At 37.6% G+C, this 24,626-nt stretch overlaps 1 protein-coding gene across 1 annotated transcript; it reads left to right on the plus strand.

Annotated features, from left to right (window-relative positions):
- Window positions 1-501: 501 nt before the first annotated feature.
- On the plus strand, window positions 502-20,947 carry cstpp1 (centriolar satellite-associated tubulin polyglutamylase complex regulator 1). Its single transcript, XM_062035472.1, has 10 exons — window positions 502-554; window positions 628-697; window positions 780-882; window positions 4,248-4,378; window positions 7,570-7,654; window positions 12,465-12,550; window positions 12,894-13,086; window positions 16,863-16,972; window positions 18,690-18,753; window positions 19,606-20,947. The coding sequence occupies exons 2-10, from the start codon at window positions 655-657 to the stop codon at window positions 19,772-19,774; spliced, it is 984 nt and encodes a 327-aa protein (XP_061891456.1). The 5' UTR covers window positions 502-554; window positions 628-654; the 3' UTR covers window positions 19,775-20,947.
- Window positions 20,948-24,626: the final 3,679 nt, after the last annotated feature.

A 24,626-nucleotide genomic window follows, 5' to 3' on the forward strand; every position in this document is an offset into this window, starting at 1 on the left:
GTTGATGGCGTCTGACTTGTTTCATAAATTTGAAATGTCTCCAGGGCGGAGAAAGAGAGAGGGGGGGGGGGGTTGTCTGAGAGAGGAGTTTATTTTTAAAAACCCATATTTGTGTTCAACAAAGCCAGTTTTGTGGTGTCAACTAACGACCTTTAGACAAACCTTGCTTCTCGCTATAGTTATAATTGTTCATACTGGTAAAGTACTGGCATTGAAATCCGTGTGCGTCATGACATTCACACTGATTGGTCGAATTTCAAAAATCAAACCCCGCCCTCGGGTGTAACGTTTTGAGGTCAGGAGACAACAATAGTTTATTTGGTTGGAATTTGGCTAAATAATGTTTGTACTTTTTTCCACTTGTTTGTAGCTATCTAAATTTTTTAATTATGTACGATAATAACCCGGAAGAAGAAAAATACTATTTTTACATGACGTCACCGTGAAGTGACAGAACGAATCTTTCAAGTTTGTGTTTCTTAACGACAATCAAAAATGTGACTCATAATATCCGGTTTGTCCTACAAACCGCCATATCCGGACAGGGCGGAAATGTAATAGCTTGCAAAAACACAACCAATGTTAGCGAGTACAGGATTTTGCTTTCATTACTGTCTTCATTTTTAGAGGTTTAATCGCTATAAGACGTCAGGAATGAACTGTTTTAACCCAGCTGTCACGGTTGACGAATACCTCGGTGAGTTGTGTTTTCTTCACATTTGCAGGTCTTTCAAACAACACTTCGCTGAATGTAAAATATGTTGTTGTGTCATTCACAGCGGAGACTAATGTGCTGTTTTACCTGAGTGATGCTTTGGCTCAGCTGCTGGAACACAAAGAAGAATACACCAATGTTGGCGTCACCCGCTACTTTGCCGAATAGTAAATTACATCCAATTCTCATTCACCAGACAATGTAGTTCCATGTTCTGCAGATGCCCAATTGCGTTATAATTGTTATACTATTGTGGTACTGGTTACTATAATTAGGTATGTGTGTAAAATTTCAAAGATTCATTGATTTAAAAACAGTATTATCAGACAGGACTTGTAAAGGCGATTCCACTGATATAAGTTAGATTTTCGTGTGATAAATATTTTACTACAGACTAAATGCACTATTTCTGGTCAACTTCTTAATACTAATCTGATAGGGATCAAGATTTTAGGTGTGACATTTTTGTTAAGTGAATTATATTTATATAGTGCATTTCTCTAGTAAATCAAATCGCTTTACATAGTCCATTCATCCATTTTCTACCGCTTGTCCCTTTCGGGGTCGCGTGGGGTGCTGGAGTCTATCAGCTGCATTCGGGCGGTAGACGGGGTACACCCTGGACAAGTCGCCACCTCATCACAGGGCCAACACAGATTGACAGACAACATTCATACTCACATTCACACACTAGGGCCAATTTAGTGTTGTCAATCAACCTATCCCCAGGTGCATAGTGAAACCCAATATCTAAGTTACATTTAAACCAGTGTGGATGGCACTGAGATTAGGTGAGCAAAGTGTTTTGCCCAAGGACGCAATAGCTGTAACTAGGATGGCGGAAGCGGGGATCGAACCTGGAACCCTCAAGTTGCTGGCATGGCCGCTCTACCAACCAAATCCAACTTTCAAAATGTCATAACCTTTTTAATGTTTACCCCCATTTCAAAAAGGTTGGTATCACTGGAAAGCTTCCTAAACAATGAAGCAGAAAAAATAGGTTTTATTATGTAATAATAACGGTAATTACTTTAAATCAATTAATTCTAAAGTACGACATGAAACAGTACGTCAATTTAATGGTAACAAAAATCAACATCATTTATAAAGTACAATGAATATTATTCAAATTTCAACACAGAATCACATCAGAATCAGAATCAGAAATACTTTATTAATCCCTGAGGGGAAATTAAAATTTTCAGCACAATCCCATTCAAGATCAGACAAACATTACAGGGAGACAGAACAGGATCGCTGACGGGTCTGCCAACTTCCGGCACCCCCTACAAAAAAGGTGAGATACAGGTAAACAATGGGGGGAGGGAGAAAAAATAAAATCGGTCTAAGCCTGGGCCCCTGGAGAGGGGTCCAGACTGAGACTGAAATCCTTCTTGCAGATAATACAGAAAATACGGCTTAATATAATGACTATTACTACTGTACATAATAAAGTTTGGTAACACTTTAGTATGGGGAACACATATTCACCATTAATTAGTTGCTTATTAACGTGCAAATTAGTAACATATTGGCTTTTAATTAGTCATTATTAAGTACTTATTAATGCTTTATTCTGCATGGCCTTATTATACAACCAGTAAGCCATTAACTAAGAGTCTTCCCTCAATAACCTCAGAATTATTGCTTATTAGTAACCCTAACTCTAACCCTTATATGTTCCCCTAGTGTCCAAACAACTCTAAATTAAGTCTTTGTTACTTTAATAAGCAACTAATTAATGGTGAAAATGTTCCCCATACTAAAGTGTTACCTAAAGTTTCATAATAGGTACGATCAAGTAATTATAAGGTTGGACACTATCTGTGATGGAACAAAAGTACAACTCAAGAATCACTATTAGTTATGTTTATAAGTTATATGATTATAATAAACATGTTAATCAACATTCAACTAAAATTTATAGTGAGTCAGTCCATTAGAAATTACATTTTTAGCCCACAATCAAGTCCCCACACACAAGGTCAGCACCAAGTTCTTTGAAACTTCAAAATAGGTTGCATCATCATAAGTTTTACCCTCACCCCAATATGCAACAGAGTAATCCGAACCCAAAGTGGTGATCACGTGATCTACTCATCATGTTAAATTACAAAATTTGGCACTCAAAATATGCACCGAAAAAACAAATGAATAGCCCAAAATGACCAAACCAACATAAATTGTTTAAATATACAGTAATGAAAACATAAAGCCCAGTTTCAGTGTGTTTGTTGTTGATGAAATCCATGAAATTAGTGTTGGAAATCACAGAAAATTTGAGTAAACATGGCTGGTCAGACTCGACTTGTGAGTCACATCACAAGCGACCAGGCAATCGGCAGGTCCAAAAACTCAGTGTACGAATCGATGAATTTAAAATATATTTGGCAGACTCCGAGCACATATTTACCTTAGATCCTATGTGTCAAAATCAAGGCCCGCGGGATAATATTTGATTAGTATTAGAACCGGCATTATTGGTGTATGCTGTTTTACACGCACCAATACTCCATCAGTGTTGGCGCTAGGAATTTTCAAAATGGGGCACCAGGGACCCCATCAAGTCAAAAAAATGGGGTCACACAGTACATTTTTGGGTTCCCACTTTTTTTGTAATTAATTTGAAAACAAATGATAAATGTATGCATTATCCTGTTATATCTCACATCTGTATTGTGTTTTGGAAAAAGGCTGTCATAAACATTACTTAATTCATAAAAAATTAAAAAATACAGTATTCAGTTATAAACATTCATTCATTTTCTTCTTTCCTTCATGGATCTAAACTTTACCGCTGCCGGTATTTTTTTCTATATTTTTATTGTAATATTTTCAGAATGTGTTTGTTCTATTTTAGGCCAAAGTAAGACAAAGAAAGCGATCTGAAGTTGTCTTTATTTTTTAGTTTTAATGCCATGATTTTAATAGTCCGGCCCGCTAGTGCACAGATTTTCCTCCATATCGAGTGTAAACTTAGAAAACGTTGTCAGAGATTTGTGGCGCGTGTTCTTGGTCACTGTCACTTTTGATCCAAAAATGTCAATATTTTACATCAACTATAATATTTGTTCTACATCATCAGTATTGGTGGTGATGGAAATGCAAACGCAGGTGAACTCTGAATACAGCGGTCCGGTCGCTACTCAGATTGCGCGATCAAGCGAATACACACATACCTACTATAATTTATACTTGAAAATCATTTGTATGTGTATGTGTATATTATGACACTAATGAGAAATTGTCATAGAAGGAATCTTGGCTTGGCTGACAGAAGACTGCTTCTCAATGAGAGGATCACTTGAGGCACAAACAAAACAGATTATAACACGAACAGAACACCAACCACATTTATAATGTCAAAGATAAAAGAACTAAGAGATGTAATAGATGAACTAAAGCAGTTACCTCATATACAGCGAGGCATGCTGGTAACAAGGAAGTAGAGGAGAATGTTTAAGAGGCTCCCCCCAGCTCTACTAAAATATAATTAAGATTTGTTTTTATACTAATGTGTGTCTATTTGCAGTTTCAGCAGCGTGAAGAATAGTAACCACATCCTCTTCAGGGAGTTTAACTACATCAGGGCCACTCCTCATAACAGAGCTTCATTCATCAGAGTCTTCTGGAGGTGCTACAGACAAATTGGCAAGAGTGGAGGTGAGACATACCAAAAATGGTAAACACATGGTACAGTATTTTATCAATCATTCAATCAGTCATTCAATCAATCAAACTTTACTTATATAGCCCTTAATCACAAATGTCTCAAACGGCTGCACAAGCCACAACGACATCCTCGGCTCAGATCCCACATCAGGGCAGATAAAAACTCAACCCAATGGGCACAACGAGAAACCTTGGAAGGGGCCGCAGATGTGGGGACACCCCCCACACCGGGTGACCGGTGCAATGGATGCCGAGTGGAAACGGTTAATAATGTGAGAGTCCAATCCATAATGGTCATTGTGTGTAAGCTCCACCATGCCGAAACAATATTTTAACATTATTAGTATTATTAACATTAACAAATTTATTTTCATTATTTTATATTTTTGCCTGGTCATTTCCTGTAAAACACTTTGAATGGCCTTGTTTATGAATTGTGCTCTGTAAATAAACTTGCCTTGCCTTTTAGAGTTAGACTTAGACTTAGCCCTAGACAAACTTTATTAATCCACAAGGGAAATTGTTCCACACAGTAGCTCAGTTACAAAGGATGGAAAGGATAATGCACACAACACAAGGGCACTAAAAGAGGGCGAAAACAAAAGGTGTAAAGTAGACTAAAAATGTACCATAGTAGCAATATAAAATATATATGCAATATTTACATATTATATATACAGTATATAATATAGACTGTGTCACGACGGGGTTTTCGCAGCTTACTGCGAGGTTCGTTCTCCCGAAATGCAGACGGACCACTCCGGACATGGCGTGCAGGTTGGAACATGATTTATTCCTCAAAATATCAAAGTAGTACAAAAAAAGGGAAAACGAGTCGCACTCGAAGCTAATGCTACTATTTAGCATGGACTATGGACAAGGAATCCTCACTAACTGTGGCATGAAACAAACTAAACTTACGTAGCAGGTTGCATGAAGCAAACAATGACGCCAGGCCGACTGACCGGCAAAGGCAGGCTTAAATAATGCCTCTTATTAGTGCTCAGGAAGCAGGTGAGCGGGCGAACACTAATCAGAGACAGGTGGAAATAATAAGTAACCATGGTAACTAAAACAAGGGTGCACAAAAACAGGAACGAATGGAGTCCAAAACTAACATAACATAACAAAGTCCGGATCATGACAGACTGATGTATTATTATATTATATTATATTATTATATAATATATACAATATATAACAAATCCCAATTACCATGTACAATATTACAGTATATGTAACAGCTGCAGCAAAAAAAGGGCAGCATAAAAGAGAGAGTAGATCCAGCAGAAAATAAATATACATTATACATTTTGGGTTGCTGAAGCCGATCGCTTTGTTTCACTTGATTTCACTCTCTTCAGTTCCGCGCAGTCTCGGCGTGCGTTTAGGACCGCACTGCTGTTAGTAAATGACGACGGGTGTGGACAATGTTGGAGACAGACACATTTGTTCCACCCAAAAGGTATACCGCAGAGAAAAAAATATTTGATTTTGCTTTCATTTTGAAAGCGCAACACAGCATTCTGAGAGTTTTAAGGACAGGAGGAAACATACAGCAGGCAATCTGTGTAAGGAACGTGTCCACGAATCTGCCTTGTTTGTAACGTCCTGTTTATTTGGATGGGCAGTGGGTCTTTTGCTAACTGTGTCAGTGTTCCCAATGTATAACAACAAGACCAGCTAAAATGTTTTGAGTTGTCACTGAAGCACAAAGCTTGTGTATTAGATGTGGGGATTATCACTCCTGTTTATTTTTGTTGGCCAAACTGTTGCACTGATCCCAATGGTGTTGTTAGAGAAGAACAAAGCTTGTTTATTAGACTATATTTTCATTTGCCAAACTGCTTTGTGCTTTAAATTGATATTTAAAAGTAAACACCATGTTTTTTTACATTATTTGTGTGGTTTTTATGTCACTAAGTTTTTACAGTTCGTCTGATTTAGCGTTTTGTGAATGTTTTGCGGTGTAGAGCTATATGACATATTTCTGCTCCAACTTTTTATGTCTCTTTCCGGTACTAATACAGTATGTGTACCATCCCGTCTTAAACTCATTCTTATGCCTTTGGACGCTTGCACAACACACTGCGCTCCTTGTCTCCTAGCAGGTCTAACGGCTAACCACCATGCTAAATAGAGTCTGGAGTCATTTTTCCATTGAGTGCCAACATTTCTTGCTGGTGTTCTAGAGAGACGTGCTTCCCATTGAACTTTATGCACCCCCTGCATCTGTGCAACTGAATAAATCCAGGTAATGCAATAATGTAGTTGCTCATTGAAGAACTCTTTCACAAATTCAGTCGTTACACTAAATAACAATATTTTTGTATTTTGTCATTTAATATATATGTTTTCACACGACCAAATGATCAAATGAATGATTAGGTCAAGTGGGGGTGTACAATTGATGACGCCCAGAACACCGATGAAATGTGACCATAAAAAGTAAGGTAATGAGAAAAGACAAAAATATTTGTCTTTAATTGTATGGATGACTTTAATTTAGCCTTTTATTACACTATTAAATTACATGATGGCGTCGCATTCAAACCTCTCCCCCGCCCCAACACTCTTTTACCTAACATAATGAATAATTGTGATTAATAATCGTGATTTCATTTTTGACAAATATAATCGTGATTATTATTTTGGTCATAATCGTGCAGCCAGCCCCTCTAAAAACTGCAGTCATTTCATGAGGTAATATGATGATAATAATAATAATGTATATCGTTTACCTTGAAGAGTAGACTTCTACGGTATCTGCTTCCAGCTGCTTCTCCGTCAAACACACCGTCAGCAGTTTATCTATATTTTTATGGATAAATGTCAATCATTGTGATATAATGACAGAGCTGTGTGTAGCTCAAATCTTTGCTTGCAATTTAGGAGCATAACAATTAGCCAAAACACTCTTAAATTGAGGTACCACTTTATAGTGCTTTTATACCTTCAAGGTACTCAAATCGCTTTTACACAGTTACCTCATTTACCTACTGATAACGCAACTTGGGATACAGTATCTTGTTTTTGTGTCTTAAAGACTCTTTAACAAAGACTTTGTAAAATTTGTAATTTTAAACAAATCCAAGCCCTAAGAAGTTTCTTAAAAAAAGCCCCAGCTTAGTTGATCTGTACTCTTTGTGTGATTTCCTTTAAAATGACTGTGTTGTTTACAGATATGCTGTCCATGTTGGAGTATAGCTCCCTACTTCAATTACTATGCCCAGACTTCCCAGTGGAGATAGTAAAGAGTGCTGCCAGGTCAGTCATCATCTTTTACACTTTATATGGTATTGTTTGACATCACTCGCAGCGAGCATGTTTTGGCCTGACAAACTCATTCAGGAAATTGAGGGTTCAAATCTCTGTTGGGGTATCTCTGTGTGCCAGGTACTCCACCTACAAACTCCGTTTCCATATGAATTGGGAAATTGTGTTAGATGTAATTATAAACGGAATACAATGATTTGCAAATCCTTTCATGGCTGCTACACGTGCCAAAGTAGTTGGGAAAGGGCATGTTCACCACTGTGTTACATGGCCTTTCCTTTTAACAACACTCAGTAAACGTTTGGGAACTAAGGAGACACATTTTTTTAAGCTTCTCAGGTGGAATTCTTTCCCATTCTTGCTTGATGTACAGCTTAAGTTGTTCAACAGTCCGGGGGTCTCCGTTGTGGTATTTTAGGCTTCATAATGCGCCACACATTTTCAATGGGAGACAGGTCTGGACTACAGGCAGGCCAGTCTAGTACCCGCACTCTTTTACTATGAAGCCACGTTGATGTAACACGTGGCTTGGCATTGTCTTGCTGAAATAAGCAGGGGCGTCCATGGTAACGTTGCTTGGATGGCAACATATGTTGCTCCAAAACCTGTATGTACCTTTCAGCATTAATGGCGCCTTCACAGATGTGTAAGTTACCCATGTCTTGGGCACTAATACACCTCCATACCATTACAGATGCTGACTTTTCAACTTTGCGCCTATAACAATCCGGATGGTTCTTTGCCTCTTTGGTCCGGAGGACACGACGTCCACAGTTTCCAAAAACAATTTGAAATGTGGACTCGTCAGACCACAGAACACTTTTCCACTTTGTTTCAGTCCATCTTAGATGAGCTCAGGCCCAGCGAAGCCGACAGCGTTTCTGGGTGTTGTTGATAAACGGTTTTTGCTTTGCAAAAGACAGTTTTAACTTGCACTTACAGATGTAGCGACCAACTGTAGTTACTGACAGTGGGTTTCTGAAGTGTTCCTGAGCCCATGTGGGGATATCCTTTACACACTGATGTCGCTTGTTGATGCAGTACAGTCTGAGGGATCGAAGGTCACAGGCTTAGCTGCTTACGTGCAGTGATTTCTCCAGATTCTCTGAACCCTTTGATGATATTACGGACCGTAGATGGTGTAATCCCTAAATTCCTTGCAATAGCTGGTTGAGAAAGGTTTTTCTTAAACTGTTCAACAATTTGCTCACGCATTTGTTGACAAAGTGGTGACCCTCGCCCCATCCTTGTTTGTGAATGACTGAGCATTTCTTGGAATCTACTTTTATATCCAATCATGGCACCCACCTGTTCCCAATTTGCCTGTTCACCTGTGGGATGTTCCAAATAAGTGTTTGATGAGCATTCCTCAACTTTATCAGTATTTATTGCCACCTTTCCCAACTTCTTTGTCATGTGTTGCTGGCATCAAATTATAAAGTTAATGATTATTTGCAAAAAAAAAAGTTTATCAGTTTGAACATCAAATATGTTGTCTTTGTAGCATATTCAACTGAATATGGGTTGAAAATGATTTGCAAATCATTGTATTCCGTTTATATTTACAGCTAACACAATTTCCCAACTCATATGGAAACGGGGTTTGTACCTTCCACATCCCCAAAAGCATTCATGTTAGGTTAATTGGATAATCTGACTATTAATTTAGACTATATGGATTACGATTGGATGGCAACCTGTCCTGGTTGTACCCTGCCTCTCACCCGAAGTCAGCTGGGGTCGGCTTCAGCTTACCCGTGACCTTAATGAGACAAGCGTTATAGAAAATGAATAAAAGAATGAGCATTGCTTTGAATGTGAACACTGGTAATGTCAGCTTCACATGTAATTACAGAACATTTGTTCGTTGGCATGCCACATAAGCAATGTATTTGCATATTTTATAGTATACGGCAATTTCCCAAAACCAGTTTGCTGCAACTGGTCAAAAGTGGGGTCCTGTCAATGCAAGATTTCACAGCTGACAAAGCGAATCATAGCAAAAACCACTATGAGGTCAAATACTTACAGTGGGTATGAAAATAATTCAGACCCCTTTAAAATGTTCACACTTTGTTTCATTGCAGCCATTAGCTAAAAAAAAAAAAAGTACATTTTATTTCTCATTAATGTACATTCAGCACACCTTTCTCTGGGCAGTTTCACTCATTCCTCTGCAGCACCTCTCAAGCTCCATCAGATTTGATGGTAAGCCTTGATTTTCATTCAGGATGTGTCTGTATATTGCTGCATTTACCGTATCTTTCTCTTTATCCTGACTAGCCTCCCAGTTCATGCCGCTGAAAACCATCCCCAGAGCATAATGCTACCATCTCCATGTTTCAGTTTAGGGATGGTATTGACCTGGTGATGAGCGGTGCCTGGTTTCCTACAAACATGATGCCTGACGCCAAAGAGTTCAAGCTTTGTCTCATCAGACCAAATACATTTTGTTTCTCATGGTCTGAGAATATTTCAGGTGCATTTTGGCAAAATTTCTTTTACAAAGAAAGGGCTTCTGTCTGGCCACTCTACCATAAAGGCCTGATTAGTGGATTGCTGCAGAGATGTAAGTTTCTCGTCTCTCTACAAAGGAATGCTGTAGCTCTGACAGAGTGACCATCAGGTTCTTGGTCACCTCCCTGACTAGACTAAGATGAATGCAGCAATGTACAGAGACATCCTGGATGAAAAACCAACACTTCCAATCCTATCTGATGGAGCTTGAGAGGTGCTACAAAGAGGAATGAGCGAAACTGCCCAAAGATAGGTGAGCTAAGCTTGGGGAAACGTATTCAAAAAGACTTTAGGCCGTAATTGCTGCCAAAGGTGCATCAACAAAGTATTGAGCAAAGGGTCTGAATACTTATGTACAAACCCTGTTTCCATATGAGTTGGGAAATTGTGTTAGATGTAAATATAAACGGAATACAATGATTTGCAAATCATTTTCAACCCATATTCAGTTGAATATGCTACAAAGACAACATATTTGATGTTCAAACTGATAAACTTTTTTTTTCTTGCAAATAATCATTAACTGTAGAATTTGATGCCAGCAACACGTGACAAAGAAGTTGGGAAAGGTGGCAATAAATACTGATAAAGTTGAGGAATGCTCATCAAACACTTATTTGGAACATCCCACAGGTGAACAGGCAAATTGGGAACAGGTGGGTGCCATGATTGGGTATAAAAGTAGATTCCATGAAATGTTCAGTCATTCACAAACAAGGATGGGGCGAGGGTCACCACTTTGTCGACAAATGCGTGAGCAAATTGTTGAACAGTTTAAGAAAAACCTTTCTCAATCAGCTATTGCAAGGAATTTAGGGATTTCACCATCTACGGTCCGTAATATCATCAAAGGGTTCAGAGAATCTGGAGAAATCACTGCACGTAAGCAGCTAAGCCTGTGACCTTCAAACCCTCAGGCTGTACTGCATCAACAAGCGACATCAGTGTGTAAAGGATATTACCACATGGGCTCAGGAACACTTCAGAAACCCACTGTCAGTAACTACAGTTGGTCGCTACTTCTGTAAGTGCAAGTTAAAATTCCCCTATGCAAGGCGAAAACCGTTTATCAACAACACCCAGAAACGCCGTCGGCTTCGCTGGGCCTTAGCTCATCTAAGATGGACTGATACAAAGTGGAAAAGTGTTCTGTGGTCTGACGAGTCCACATTTCAAATTGTTTTTGGAAACTGTGGACGTTGTGTCCTCTGGACCAAAGAGGAAAATAACCATCCGGATTGTTATAGGCGCAAAGTTGAAAAGCCAGCATTTGTGATGGTATGGGGGTGTATTAGTAACCAAGACATGGGTAACTTACACATCTGTGAAGGCGCCATTAATGCTGAAAGGTACATACAGGTTTTGGAGCAACATATGTTGCCATCCAAGCAACGTTACCATGGACGCCCCTGCTTATTTCAGCAAGACAATGACAAGCCACGTGTTACATCAACGTGGCTTCATAGTAAAAGAGTGCAGGTACTAGACTGGCCTGCCTGTAGTCCAGACCTGTCTCTCATTGAAAATGTGTGGCGCATTATGAAGCCTAAAATACCATAACGGAGACCCCCGGACTGTTGAACAACTTAAGCTGTACATCAAGCAAGAATGGGAAAGAATTCCACCTGAGAAGCTTAAAAAATGTGTCTCCTCAGTTCCCAAACGTTTACTGAGTATTGTTAAAAGGAAAGGCCATGTAACACAGTGGTGAACAACTACTTTGTCACGTGTTGCAGCTATGAAATTCTAAGTTAATTATTATTTGCTAAAAAAAAATAAAGTTTATGAGTTTGAACATCAAATATCTTGTCTTTGTAGTGCATTCAATTGAACATGGGTTGAAAAGGATTTGCAAATCATTGTATTCCGTTTATATTTACATCTAACACAATTTCCCAACTCATATGGAAACGGGGTTTGTACATGTGATTTCTTAGTTTTTTTTATTTTGAATACATTTCTATATTTCTGGGGGGTTTTCTGTCAAGATGGGGTGTTGAGTCTACATTAATGAGAAACAAAATGAACTTTTTTGACTTCAGCAAATGGCTGCAATGAAACAAAAAGTGAACAATTTAAAGGGGTCTGAATACCTTCAATACCCACTGTACTACCTACCGTACTGCCACATTCTCTTTTGATCAAAATAATTCAAATAATATTTTTATTATGTATTTATGAATGTCAGCCTGAAATCAAAATACATGTAAACGTCCATAGACAAACACAACTTCTAATACATATATATATATATTTTTTTCAATCACTCTCTTTTTTCCTTTAGAATTGCCTTGATGAATGAGGGCGCAGACTGCTTGATGTCTTTCTCGAACTTCCTTTACGCCTTCCAACTGCAGTTTTACTACCAAGGTGCATTTCATGATGTCTGGGTTTATTAGGACGAGGAAAACATGTATTCTGACATGAGCGAAAATGTCAGTGCATGTCAATATTCTTTGATATAGTACTTTAATTGCATTTTTGTCTTAAACGCATATATTTGCTTTTCTATTTCTATTTGATAACATATTTTATTTGAAGTCTTAAATTTAATATAGTCAACTATTGCTCAATTATTATTCATCGTATTAGTATACTCTTAAGAAATCATTTCAAATTGTAGTATGTAATTCACAAATAATACAAATATTGACTTTTTATAATTTTTTTTTAACTGACTTCTACTTTTCCGCTACTTGAATTGTGTTTGTAGAATTCCTGGACAGTGTGCTGCTGATTTACCAGGACCTGTTGGCTGGAAAGAGTCCAAACACTGTCATAGTTCCCACATCAGCTTCTGTCGAACAACTTCCTTGCTTGGCCTTAGAGGAAAAACGGGATCTTGAGATTGAGGCTTCCACTCTGGCTGGATGCATCGATGCCCTCTGTGACCGCTTCAGACACAGGTTGGACACATTTTACACAAGCTGTGCCGTGCTTGAGTACACCTGACACCTAAAGTGACCATATCTTCAAAGTGGGCTGTTCCTAGGAAAGTACAAATCACCTCATGATGACGGTCATCCCCACAGGGCTGTTCTTCCTATTTGCATAACCGTCGATGATACATGACAAAACATTTTCTTGAATAAAAAAGAAAGTAAAACAATATAAAAACAGTTACATAGAAACTAGTAATTAATGAAAATGAGTTAAATTAACTGTTAAAGGTTAGTACTATTAGTGGACCAGCAGCACGCACAATCATGATGCTTACGGACTGTATCCCTTGCAGACTGTATGGATCTATATTGATATATAATGTAGGAACCAGAATATTAATAACAGAAAGAAACAACCCTTTTGTGTGAATGAGTGTAAATGGGGGAGGGAGGTTTTTTTGGGTTGGTGTACTAATTGTAAGTGTATCTTGTGTTTTTTATGTTGATTTAATAAAAATAATTTTAAAAAAACGATACCGATAATAAAAAAAACAATACCGATAATTTCCGATATTACATTTTAAAGCCTTTATCAGCCGATAATATCGGCAGGCCAATATTATCGGACATCTCTAGCTACAATTACTGCAACCAAAACCATTGGACTGCTTCCACCCAACCTCACTGCATCCCACCCACTACAAAGTGGAGTTTTTGTATGTACGAGTCTGTGGAAAATAATTTCTCAAGTGGACAATAAAATTGTAGTGACAAGCCGCATTCACAGTAATGGTCGGCGATTCTGGGAAATTTGATATCAATCTGATACCGAATGAATGCAGGGACAGTATCACTGATACTTGTACCTCCTACTTCTGACTTAAAACAACATGATCGTTGAATCATTTTGTAAATTAGCCTCTACCTAGTCGATTATGATCATGGGAACACAGGACAATTATGTTATGCAAACACTAATGACTAATACAATCTAAAACAAGGTAAAAGTAAGTATACAGTACAGGCCAAACGTTTGGACACACCTTCTTTTCAAAGCGTTTCCTTTATTTTCATGACTATTAAAAGATTGTCACTGAAGGCATCAAAACTATGAATGAACACATGTGGGGTTATGTACTTAACAAAAAAATGTGAAATAACTGAAAACATGTTTTATATTGTAGTTTCTTCAAAATAGCCACCCTTTGCTCTGATTAGTGCCTTGCACACTCTTGGCATTCTCTCAATGAGCTTCAAGAGGTAGTCACCTGAAATGGTTTTCATTACACAGGTGTCATAGTTTTGATGCCTTCAGTGACAATCTACAATGTAAATAGTCATGGAAATAAAGGAAACGCATTGAAATGAGAAGGTGTGTCCAAACTTTTGGCCTGTACTGTATGTAATAGGTCAACCAATTCCACTATTATACACACAATTTATATGAGAAAGAAGTCAGTATTGCAAAATAACAAAAATAGGAACAATGTAACAAAGATATAAATCTGAAAATGTAAACAAAATCACTAAAATAACTTCCATTACACAGATATTTGTGGAAAAATAACGTCAGTAGTCCTTAGAGCACGGAGGGCAACGTGTGCCTAAGTCAGCAGCAGAGAGAGGATTTGCTGATTGCACCGACAGACTAGAAGAGACGCCCAGTCGCATAAACTCTGTGAACAAAATGAACATCTTGTGTGTTGGTGTAATAAGACGTAGTGCCACACTGTTTGAAGGCTTGTGAGTGTTAAATGTCACAAACATTTTAAGTCAGGGGTGTCAAACTCATTTTAGATGGGGGGCCACATGGGGAAAAATCTACTCCTAAGTGGGCCGGACTGGTAAAATCCCAGCACGATAACTTAAAAATAAAGACAAATTCAGATTGTTTTCCTTATTTAAAAATAGAACAAGCACATTCTTAAAATGTACAAATCATAATGTTGTTGTTTTTTTACACTTACATGTTGCGGTTAATAGTATTCTATCTTTATTTGTCGTTATTTATACTTTCTGAATGAATGATGTGATAATGTTCATCAGTTAACTCATTGGTGTTGGTTTTCAATCTATCTAGATAAAAAAATTATATCAAAATCAAATTACAGGATGTTATTTCTGTAGTTTGATCTTTTTCCTCGACTGATGTACTAACTTAATGTGGTTTATTTTGTACATGTGTAGCATCATCTACAAAGATGCAAATAATTGCTATTGCGATATCCAGTGGACACATTTAGAACATCTGTTTCTTTCATTAAAAAATTTCGAGTTAATAAAACCTGTTTGCGGGCCTGATCCAACCCTCAGGCCGTACGTTGACACCCCTGATTTAAACCATTCACAAAAGTTTTAAATGTAATTTTAGGCTCGTGGTCTGATGGGAGTGTCTCCTTGAAGCAAGATAGTCTCCATAGAGTAAAGAGAAAGAAAAATTACTTTCAGACTGTTAGAACCATTACCTTGACTAAAATTGAAGGAAGAAACCAGGTACAGCTTTGCAACAGCTTCTATACCAGGGGTCGGCAACCCGCTGCTCCGGAGCCGCATGCGGCTCCTTGACCATTCTGATGCGGCTCAGCTACATACATGCCGACCCCCCCGATTTTCCCAGGAGATTTATGGATCTCAGTGTCTCTCATAGATTACTCCCAGGGAAAAAATAATCCTATTTACACTCTAATTACTAAATAAAGGGCGTGCCCTAATTGCACTGCAGTAATTGTCCTCTATAGCATTTACATACAGCGTGCCAGTCCAGCCACATGTTGCATGTTGTTATTACTTGCACACACAGGAGACAGCAAAGCATACTTACTCATCAGCCACACAGCTTACACTGACGGTAGCCGTATCAAACAACTTTAACATTGTTACGTTACAAATATGCGCCACACTGTGAACCCACACCAAAAAAGAATGAAAAACACATTTCTGGAGAACATCCCACCGTAACACAACATAAACACAACACAACCATTACCCAGAATCCCATGCAGCCCTAACTCTTCCGGTCTACATTATACACCCCCGCTACCACCAAATCCCCCCACACATCAACCCCCCCCCCCCCCCCCCCCCCTCTCTCCGTGCGTTGGTTGAGCGGAAGAGTTAGGGCTGCATGGGATTCTGGGTATTGGTACCGTCAGTGTAAGATGTGTGGCTGCTGAGTTAGTACGCCTTGCTGTCACTTACGTGAGCAAGCTGAAATTGCATTCTACATGTGGTCGAGCAGGTACACAGTTAGGGCAGACTGTAGAGGGCGCCAAATGCAGTGTCATCACGCTCTGATATTCGGGAGTCTCCCGGGAAAAATGAGAGGGTTGGCAAGCATGACGCTATCAAGCGCCATTCATTCAAAACTCGCGGGCTGCACTAACATCAAATTTCCACATTAAAGTGCGTGCCGGTGCGTGTGTTGGAGACCCCTGGTTAACATAGCACAAAGCATTTAAGCTTTGTATGCAGTGTTTTTCATTTTAAATTAAAAAAATTTTTTTGTGGCTCCCATTACTTTCTTTAATTTGTGAAACTTGCCAAAATGGCTCTTTGAGTGGTAAAGTTTGCCGACCCCTGCTCTATACGATGACACAACAAGACAGCGGCAGCATCTATCATAATTCCTCATTATTCCAACAGAACAAGCACACATCCAAGGCAACACAGATGTGACTTGGAAATGTTGTTCAGTGACCTCACCAGGTCCCGGATTTAAACCCTGTTGAATATCTACAGAGAGACATAGGAATGGCTGTCCAAAAACTTGACCTAATGACATGTTTTGTGTGTGCATGTAGTCATCCTCCCAGGTCATGTTTGAAAGACGCACTAGAGGAAAGTGGCAAGGTGGCGTACGACAGCTTACTGAGGAGCCTGGCCAAACATGAGATCATAAACCAAACCATTGGTAAGTTTGGCATTGCACATGCTCATCAGATTCATGTAATAAATACAGTGCATCTGGAAAACATTCACAGCGCTTCACTTTTTTTTCCATATTTTGTTATGTTAAGTTATATTTTAAAATGGAATTAATCATTTTTGTCACCCAAATTCTACACACAACAGCCCCTAATGACAATGTGATTTTTTATATTTGTAAATTTTGCAAATTTATTTAAAAAAAAGAAATCCCAAGTACATAAGCTTTTTAATGAATTTGCAATTCCAAAAAAACTTTTGACATTGTCATTATGGAGTATTGTGTGTAGAATTTTGAGAACAAAAATGAATTTATTCCATTTTGAAATAAGACTGTAACATAACAAAACGTGGAAAAAGTGAAGCACTGTGAAGACTTTCCGGACGCACTGTACATACTGTTGTTTGAATGTTCAATTATTGATGTTTTCTCATTGTCACTCTATGGCACTTTTTTCAGTGATGTACGCCCTGTGAACATTTTTTTAATTCAAGTACCCCCTAATCAGAGCAAAGCATTTTTGGTTGAAAAAAAAAGAGATAAAAAAGTAAAATACAGCACTATGTCATCAGTTTCTGATTTATCAAATTGTATAACAGTGCAAAATATTGCTCATTTGTTGTGGTCTTTCTTGAACTATTTGGAAAAAAATATCTAAAAATAACTAAAAACTTGTTGAAAAATAAACAAGTGATTCAATTATAAATAAAGATTTCTACACATAGAAGTAATCATCAACTTAAAGTGCCCTCTTTGGGGATTGTAATAGAGATCCATCTGGATTCATGAACTTAATTCTAAACATTTCTTCACAAAAAAAGAAATCTTTAACATCAATATTTATGGAACATGTCCACAACAAATCTAGCTGTCAACACTGAATATTGAATTGTTGCATTTCTTTTCACAGTTCTTTTTGACAGACATTTAAAAAAAAAATCTCCATACCTTCAAGTACCCCCATTTGAGAACCACTGCTCTATGGGATTTATTTGAACTGTTGTGGAATGATTACACAACATTCATCTTTAATCATGGAGAGAATGCCAAGCGTGTGCAAAGCCGTAATCAGAGGAAATGGTGGCTATTTTGAAGAAACTAGAATATCAGAATCAGAATAGTTTTTATTGCCATTGTTTGAGAACGGGTTCACAAACTAGGACATTTTCTTTGTGCAATCGTGCAACATAAAACACATATAACACAGAATAGGTAATAAAAAGAGCTGTAACTGAGCTATCAGATCTTGTTATTGTTTTTTGCCTGATGGCCGAGGGGAAAAAACTGTTCAGGTGGCGGGAGGTGTGGGTCTGGATGGATTGTAGTCTCCTGCCTGAGGGGGGAGGGGAGAATAGTTTGTGTGCAGGGTGAGAACATTTATTTCAGTTATTTCACCTTTTTTTGTTAAGTACAGAACTCCACATTTGTTCATTCATAGTTTTGATGCCTTCAGTGACAATCTACAATGTAAATAGTCATGAAAATAAAGAACATACATTGAATGAGAAGGTGTGTCCAAACGTTTGGCCTGTACTGTATATAGTAAAAACCTTCCTAAGAAACTGTTCAAAGGTGCCAAAAATGAATATGACATTCATGCCCATGGATTTGATAATATTTGACCCACATTTAGTTGTTTCACACGAAAGCAAGATGTATAATTACAAACAGTAAATGTTCTGTCTTTGCTTGTTGGCCGTAGGAGCATTACCGAGCAAGACCGAGGTACTAATTGACCAGGATTTGGACCAGGAACTGGACAAACTGTGAGAAATGACATATTGTCAAATATATTTTTATTATTAGATCCCCTGCTGGTTGATGAACAGTCCAACATTGTTGGTAGGTTTATTTGACAGAGACAACAGAATTTCCACACACACAAAAAGTATTAACAAACCTGCGCAGTGGCCTAGTGGTTAGAGTGGCCGCCCTGAGATCGGTAGGTCGTGAGTTCAAACGCCGGCCGAGTCATACCAAAGACTATAAAAATGGGACCCATTACCTCCCTGCTTGGCACTCAGCATCAAGGGTTGGAATTGGGGGTTAAATCACCAAAATGATTCCCGAGTGCGGCCACCACTGCTGCTCACTGCTCCCCTCACCTCCCAGGGGGTGGAACAAGGGGATGGGTCTAATGCAGAGTGTAATGTCACCACACCTAGTGTGTGTGTGTGACTATCAGTGATACTTTAACTTTTAATAAAGGTTATAGGTTCATTTGTGTTTGATTGAGCAAAACAAGAATTCTGACCCCCACATTCATTCATGAAGGAATTTATTGCACTGCCAAGCCACAGCCTTAAAACATTGTGGATTTGAACAATATCTCTAAAAAGAAGTGGAAAAAAATCCCTTCTGAACTACAAAAAAAACTATTTCACTCAGTCAAATACTGTAAATCAATGTATAAATTTTAATGCTATTGTTCTGGGTGTTGTTGATATCCTATCTCTGTTCAAATAAACTGACCAAAATGTTCTTGTCTTTGTCAGGGCCGTAAACTTATAAAATGAGCAGGGAATCCAATAATGATTTCTCCCAACTGCGAACTGTATTCTACGACACGAATGAGCAACGTGCCTTTTTCTTGCCTGTTTCCTTCAAAATCTGCGCAGCATCGCTCAGATCTCAGTCAGTCCCAGCAGCAACAGCAGCGGCAGCGCGGTGGGGATGCTGAAGGAGGTCCAGAGGAAGGCCTCCCCCAGGAGAAACATCCACCACAGGAGGAAGATGGAGGTGGAGAGTGACGGCTCCACGGAGGAGACGGACTCCTCTGAGAACTGAGCCTTTCACGCTTGAATCGTGTGACCTTTGACTCGCCTCTCTAAACTCACACTTCAGCTTCATTTATGGCAGAATAGTGACGAGGAAGTCAACCTTTTAGAATGAGGACTTAAATCACTTATTTATTTACGCCCCTGCACACTGAACGGTACAATATAGTGCTTTATTTATTTCCTGACACGTATGGAGATCCTCATTTACATAAAACCCTTGATTATTCGAGATGTACAGTAACTGAAACTGACTTGAGATTTCTCATATTTGCTGGAAAATGGAAGCTTCTAAAGTGCGCCATGCTTGAATCATTTCAACATATGCAGTTGTAAATGTGATTTATTGACAAGTGTAACCATCATCAACATCAATAACATGCAGTGTTTCCTCGGGATTTTGGTCAAACATATATAGAATATTAGCTTCTATACATACATACAGTCTCTTTACATGATGTATATTATTAATTATGTACATTAGATCCCTCCCTAAGATGCGGAAATCAAAGAGGTGAAATAAAAAGCCACTTTCTGGTGCACACAAACATCCACTGGCACATGAGGAGCAACTGACATGGATTTGGACTTATGGTTCAGATTTGTTGTCAATAATTCAAAGAAATATCCACGTCAGCCGTCTTAGCTGAAACGGACGTCACACAGAAAAATAAGTAGGCACTCTTTAGTATGAAATATTTCAGTGTGTATTACATGCTTCAATCTAAACATAAATGAAAGTATTACCTGGTACGTCTAATATCTGAGTGGAGGTGAGTGAAGGCAGGGAGAAGTCAATATTTTGATTAGAGCTGTCAAAAATAAGTTCACTCGGATGATGAATCACAAAGAAATATTGCATTAATGTGTATACGCAGGATTTATTTTACTTCTTTGCCGTAACCGCGGATGGTTACATGAAAGGCTGAGGGTTGATGCACTTCAAAATAAGCCCCGGCTGGACTTCAGATAAAACTGTTGGCGAATTTTGAACAAATAAATGTAGTGCATTCAAGTAGTACATTTAAAGATGTTCCTGTATGACATTCTGACAATAAAATTGAATCCGTGTCTAAATATTGGGCTCTTTTTTTAAGGTCATTTAAATCACGCAAGTGAGTACTTGCCTGTGATTAATCATGATTCATCCAAATTCAAAAGTGGTTAATCTGATTTCAGAATCATTTGACAGCACTTATTTTATAAGAACACATCTTTGATGTTTTTTTCTAAAATACTACTAAATGTCAGAGATGTGTAATGTTATGTACTGTATACAGCAGGGGTGTCAAACATACGGCCCGCGGGCCGGATCAGGTTTTATCCGGCCCGCGGGATGGGTTTGCTAAGTATAAAAATTTGCCGAAATTTTAGAATGGAAGAAACTGCTGTTCTAAATGTGTCCACTGGATGTCGCAATAGCAATTCTTTGTATCTTTGTAGATGATGCTACATATGTAAAAAAAAAAAAAAACACACACAATGTTAGTGCACAAGTCAAAGAAAATGATCAAACTACATAAATAACATCCTGTAATTAGATTTTGATATTATGTTTTTAATCTTGATAGATTGAAAATGAACACTAATGAACATTATCACATAATTTATTCAGAAAGTATAAATAACAACAAGTAAAGATAGAATACTATTAACTATTAACCAACAACATTATGATTTGTACATTTTCAGAATGTGCTTGTTCTATTTTTAAACATAGAAAAATAATCTGAAGTTGTCTTTATTTTTAAATTATCGTGCCGTGATTTTACCAGTCCGGCCTATGCGGTAGTAGATTTTTCTCCATGTGGCCCCCGGTCAAAAATTAGTTTGACACCCCTGGTATACAGTACAGTATATGTTGGGAATTCATGGTAAATATATCCCTTGTTTGAAAATAACTTGCTTAGTACCCCGAATGTACTTTAAACGAAAACAAAGAACATCTATTCATTGAAAAATGTATTACCATTTTTATTGTGATCATGGCAAAATTAAAGCAAAAAGTCCGATGAGATGTCATATTTTATAACTTGTTCGGTATTATTTCATCTAAAAAATATAGTAATTGTAACAGTATTGTAATAGTAACTATATTTATATAATAATATAATTGGATATCAATAGTATGTGAAAGTTGGACTCCTACCTTGTTTACTTCTTTGACAAGCTCCTTAAAGTTTTGTAATCCATCAGAAATATCAAGCTGTTAAAATGCGCCAAACATGGAGTGTGGTGAGAGTATTTTTCATTTTTGCTTTGTAATGGATTATAATTTACTTTGTAATAAGTGTAATTTAGAAAATGTTATATGGTGCATGGACATTTTTATAATATCCACAAATTGTGTTATATTGTGTTGTGTGACCATGTCTGTTAGCATTTTGTGTTGGTTAGATTTTTTTTTTGTTGCACCATGACTAGGGAAGGTTGTTTGCATTGGGTCATATAAGTAAATGCTGCACTCCCCTACATTCAAAGCATGACACGTGGTCATAGACGTGATTTACTCATGTTGTCCACAAAATGAGGACAAAACACCGGCAGCATATAAATTCATGATGGCCAAATTGGACAGCCCTGATTTAGCTCCTTTACATGTGTTTACCCAAAACGTTGCCACGTTGAGTTCTAGTCGAATACTAAGCGAGTACTTCATGATGTCAGATTCAAGCATGCAACAAGAAAACACAATTGAATCGATTGCACCGAGTCACCTGGGCCCTGTCATTAGTTTAAAGAAAAATGGTCATGTCGGGAAACACACTTAAAAACAAGTCATTTTGGAACATTTGGCCGACATTAGATTGTCTAGGTAGTTGTAAGATACAAATATGTAATTGTACATATGGATCAATAAATACAAAAAAAAACACACTTTGTTGTCATATGTGCAAAGAACAGGGCCATTATATATTAGGAACTAGAGCACTAAGTTCTATGAAGAGTAGGGAATGCCAAAGACAATTGAATGACAGTAAATGCAATCCAAGCAGTTAACCTGACTTCACACGCACATAAAACGATGCAGCTTGCTGAGGATAAACTTCATGCCGTCCGGTCTATTACTCTATATCTCCTCAGAAACTTCTACGGTGTTTTGAATTGATGTTCCGTTTTGTTGGCGTTAGATTGGCGAATACCGTGCTGCAGTATTCAGGTGTGGCTTTTGGCTTGTTGCCACATTATTACATGTCTTCTTAGATTGTCGTGTCTTTTGTGAGATGCTTGGACCACTACATGTGCTCGATGCATTCCACTGCATCCTGCTCTTAGGTACTTTCATTGTCAGTCCTTGGTACTTCCCCACCTTTATATTTGTGTCAGTCGTCACCTCATTCCTTTATATTAAAGCATGTTAAATTAGGAGCAATCATCCATTCCTACTGTTGAACCAGTTTGACATTCACTCATTCATTGCTATGCATTAAAGCAGGGGTCACCAACGCGGTGCCCGTGGGCACCAGGTAGCCCGTAAGGACCAGATGAGTAGCCCGCTGGCCTGTTCTAAAAATAGCTCAAATAGCAGCACTTACCAGTGAGCTGCCTCTATTTTTTAAATTGTATTTATTTACTAGCAAGCTGGTCTCGCTTTGCCCGACATTTTTAATTCTAAGAGAGACAAAACTCAAATAGAATTTGAAAATCCAAGAAAATATTTTAAAGACTTGGTCTTCACTTGTTTAAATAAATTCATTAATTTTTTTACTTTGCTTCTTATAACTTTCAGAAAGACAATTTTAGAGAAAAAATACAACATTAAAAATGATTTTAGGATTTTTAAACACATATACCTTTTAATTTCCTTCCTCTTCTTTCCTGACAATTTAAATCAATGTTCAAGTAAATTTATTTTTTTTATTGTAAAGAATAATAAATAAATTTTAATTTAATTCTTCATTTTAGCTTCTGTTTTTTCGACGAAGAATATTTGTGAAATATTTCTTCAAACTTATTATGATTAAAATTCCAAAAAAATATTCTGGAAAATCTGTAGAATCAAATTTAAATCTTATTTCAAAGTCTTTTGAATTTCTTTTAAAAATTTTGTTCTGGAAAATCTAGAAGAAATAATTATTTGTCTTTGTTAGAAATATAGCTTGGTCCAATTTGTTATATATTCTAACAAAGTGTAGATTGTATTTTAAACCTATTTAAAACATGTCATCAAAATTCTAAAATTAATCTTAATCAGGAAAAATTACTAATGATGTTCCATAAATTCTTTTTTTAAGTTTTTCTCTTCTTTTTTTTGGTTGAATTTTGAATTTTAAAGAGTCGAAATTGAAGATAAACTATGTTTCAAAATGTAATTGTCTTTTTTTTTCGTGTTTTCTCCTCTTTTAAACCGTTCAATTAAGTGTAAATATAATTAATTATTAATAATAACATAGAGTTACAGGTAAATTGAGCAAATTGGCGATTTCTGGCAATTTATTTAAGTGTGTATCAAACTGGTAGCCCTTCGCATTAATCACTACCCAAGAAGTAGCTCTTGCTTTCAAAAAGGTTGGTGACCCCTGCATTAAAGAGACAATGTGCTCATTTTGAAACTGCCTCATCTTAACTTAGTTATTGTTATGAAGTGACCATCCCTCCTCTTCTTCTGCAGCTTTCATATTTCTGATTGTATTTGTCACTTACCTATACACTGTGTCCCTTTTTGATTATGATGATGCATTGTAGAACGCACTCTAAAATAACCACATTAGAGCTTATGATATGACTTTTTTCATAGGTTATTCTGCACAGTGATGATCTAACCCACCTTTTCTGTCACTGGAGTGTCTGTGATAGATGTTTTGTTTTCCTCTCATCATGACACTATAGGTAGAAGTACTTCTTTATCAGGGCAGTTGTGC

Source organism: Entelurus aequoreus, linkage group LG24 (genome assembly GCF_033978785.1).
Source record: "Entelurus aequoreus isolate RoL-2023_Sb linkage group LG24, RoL_Eaeq_v1.1, whole genome shotgun sequence".
NCBI classification, from domain to species: Eukaryota; Metazoa; Chordata; class Actinopteri; order Syngnathiformes; family Syngnathidae; genus Entelurus; species Entelurus aequoreus.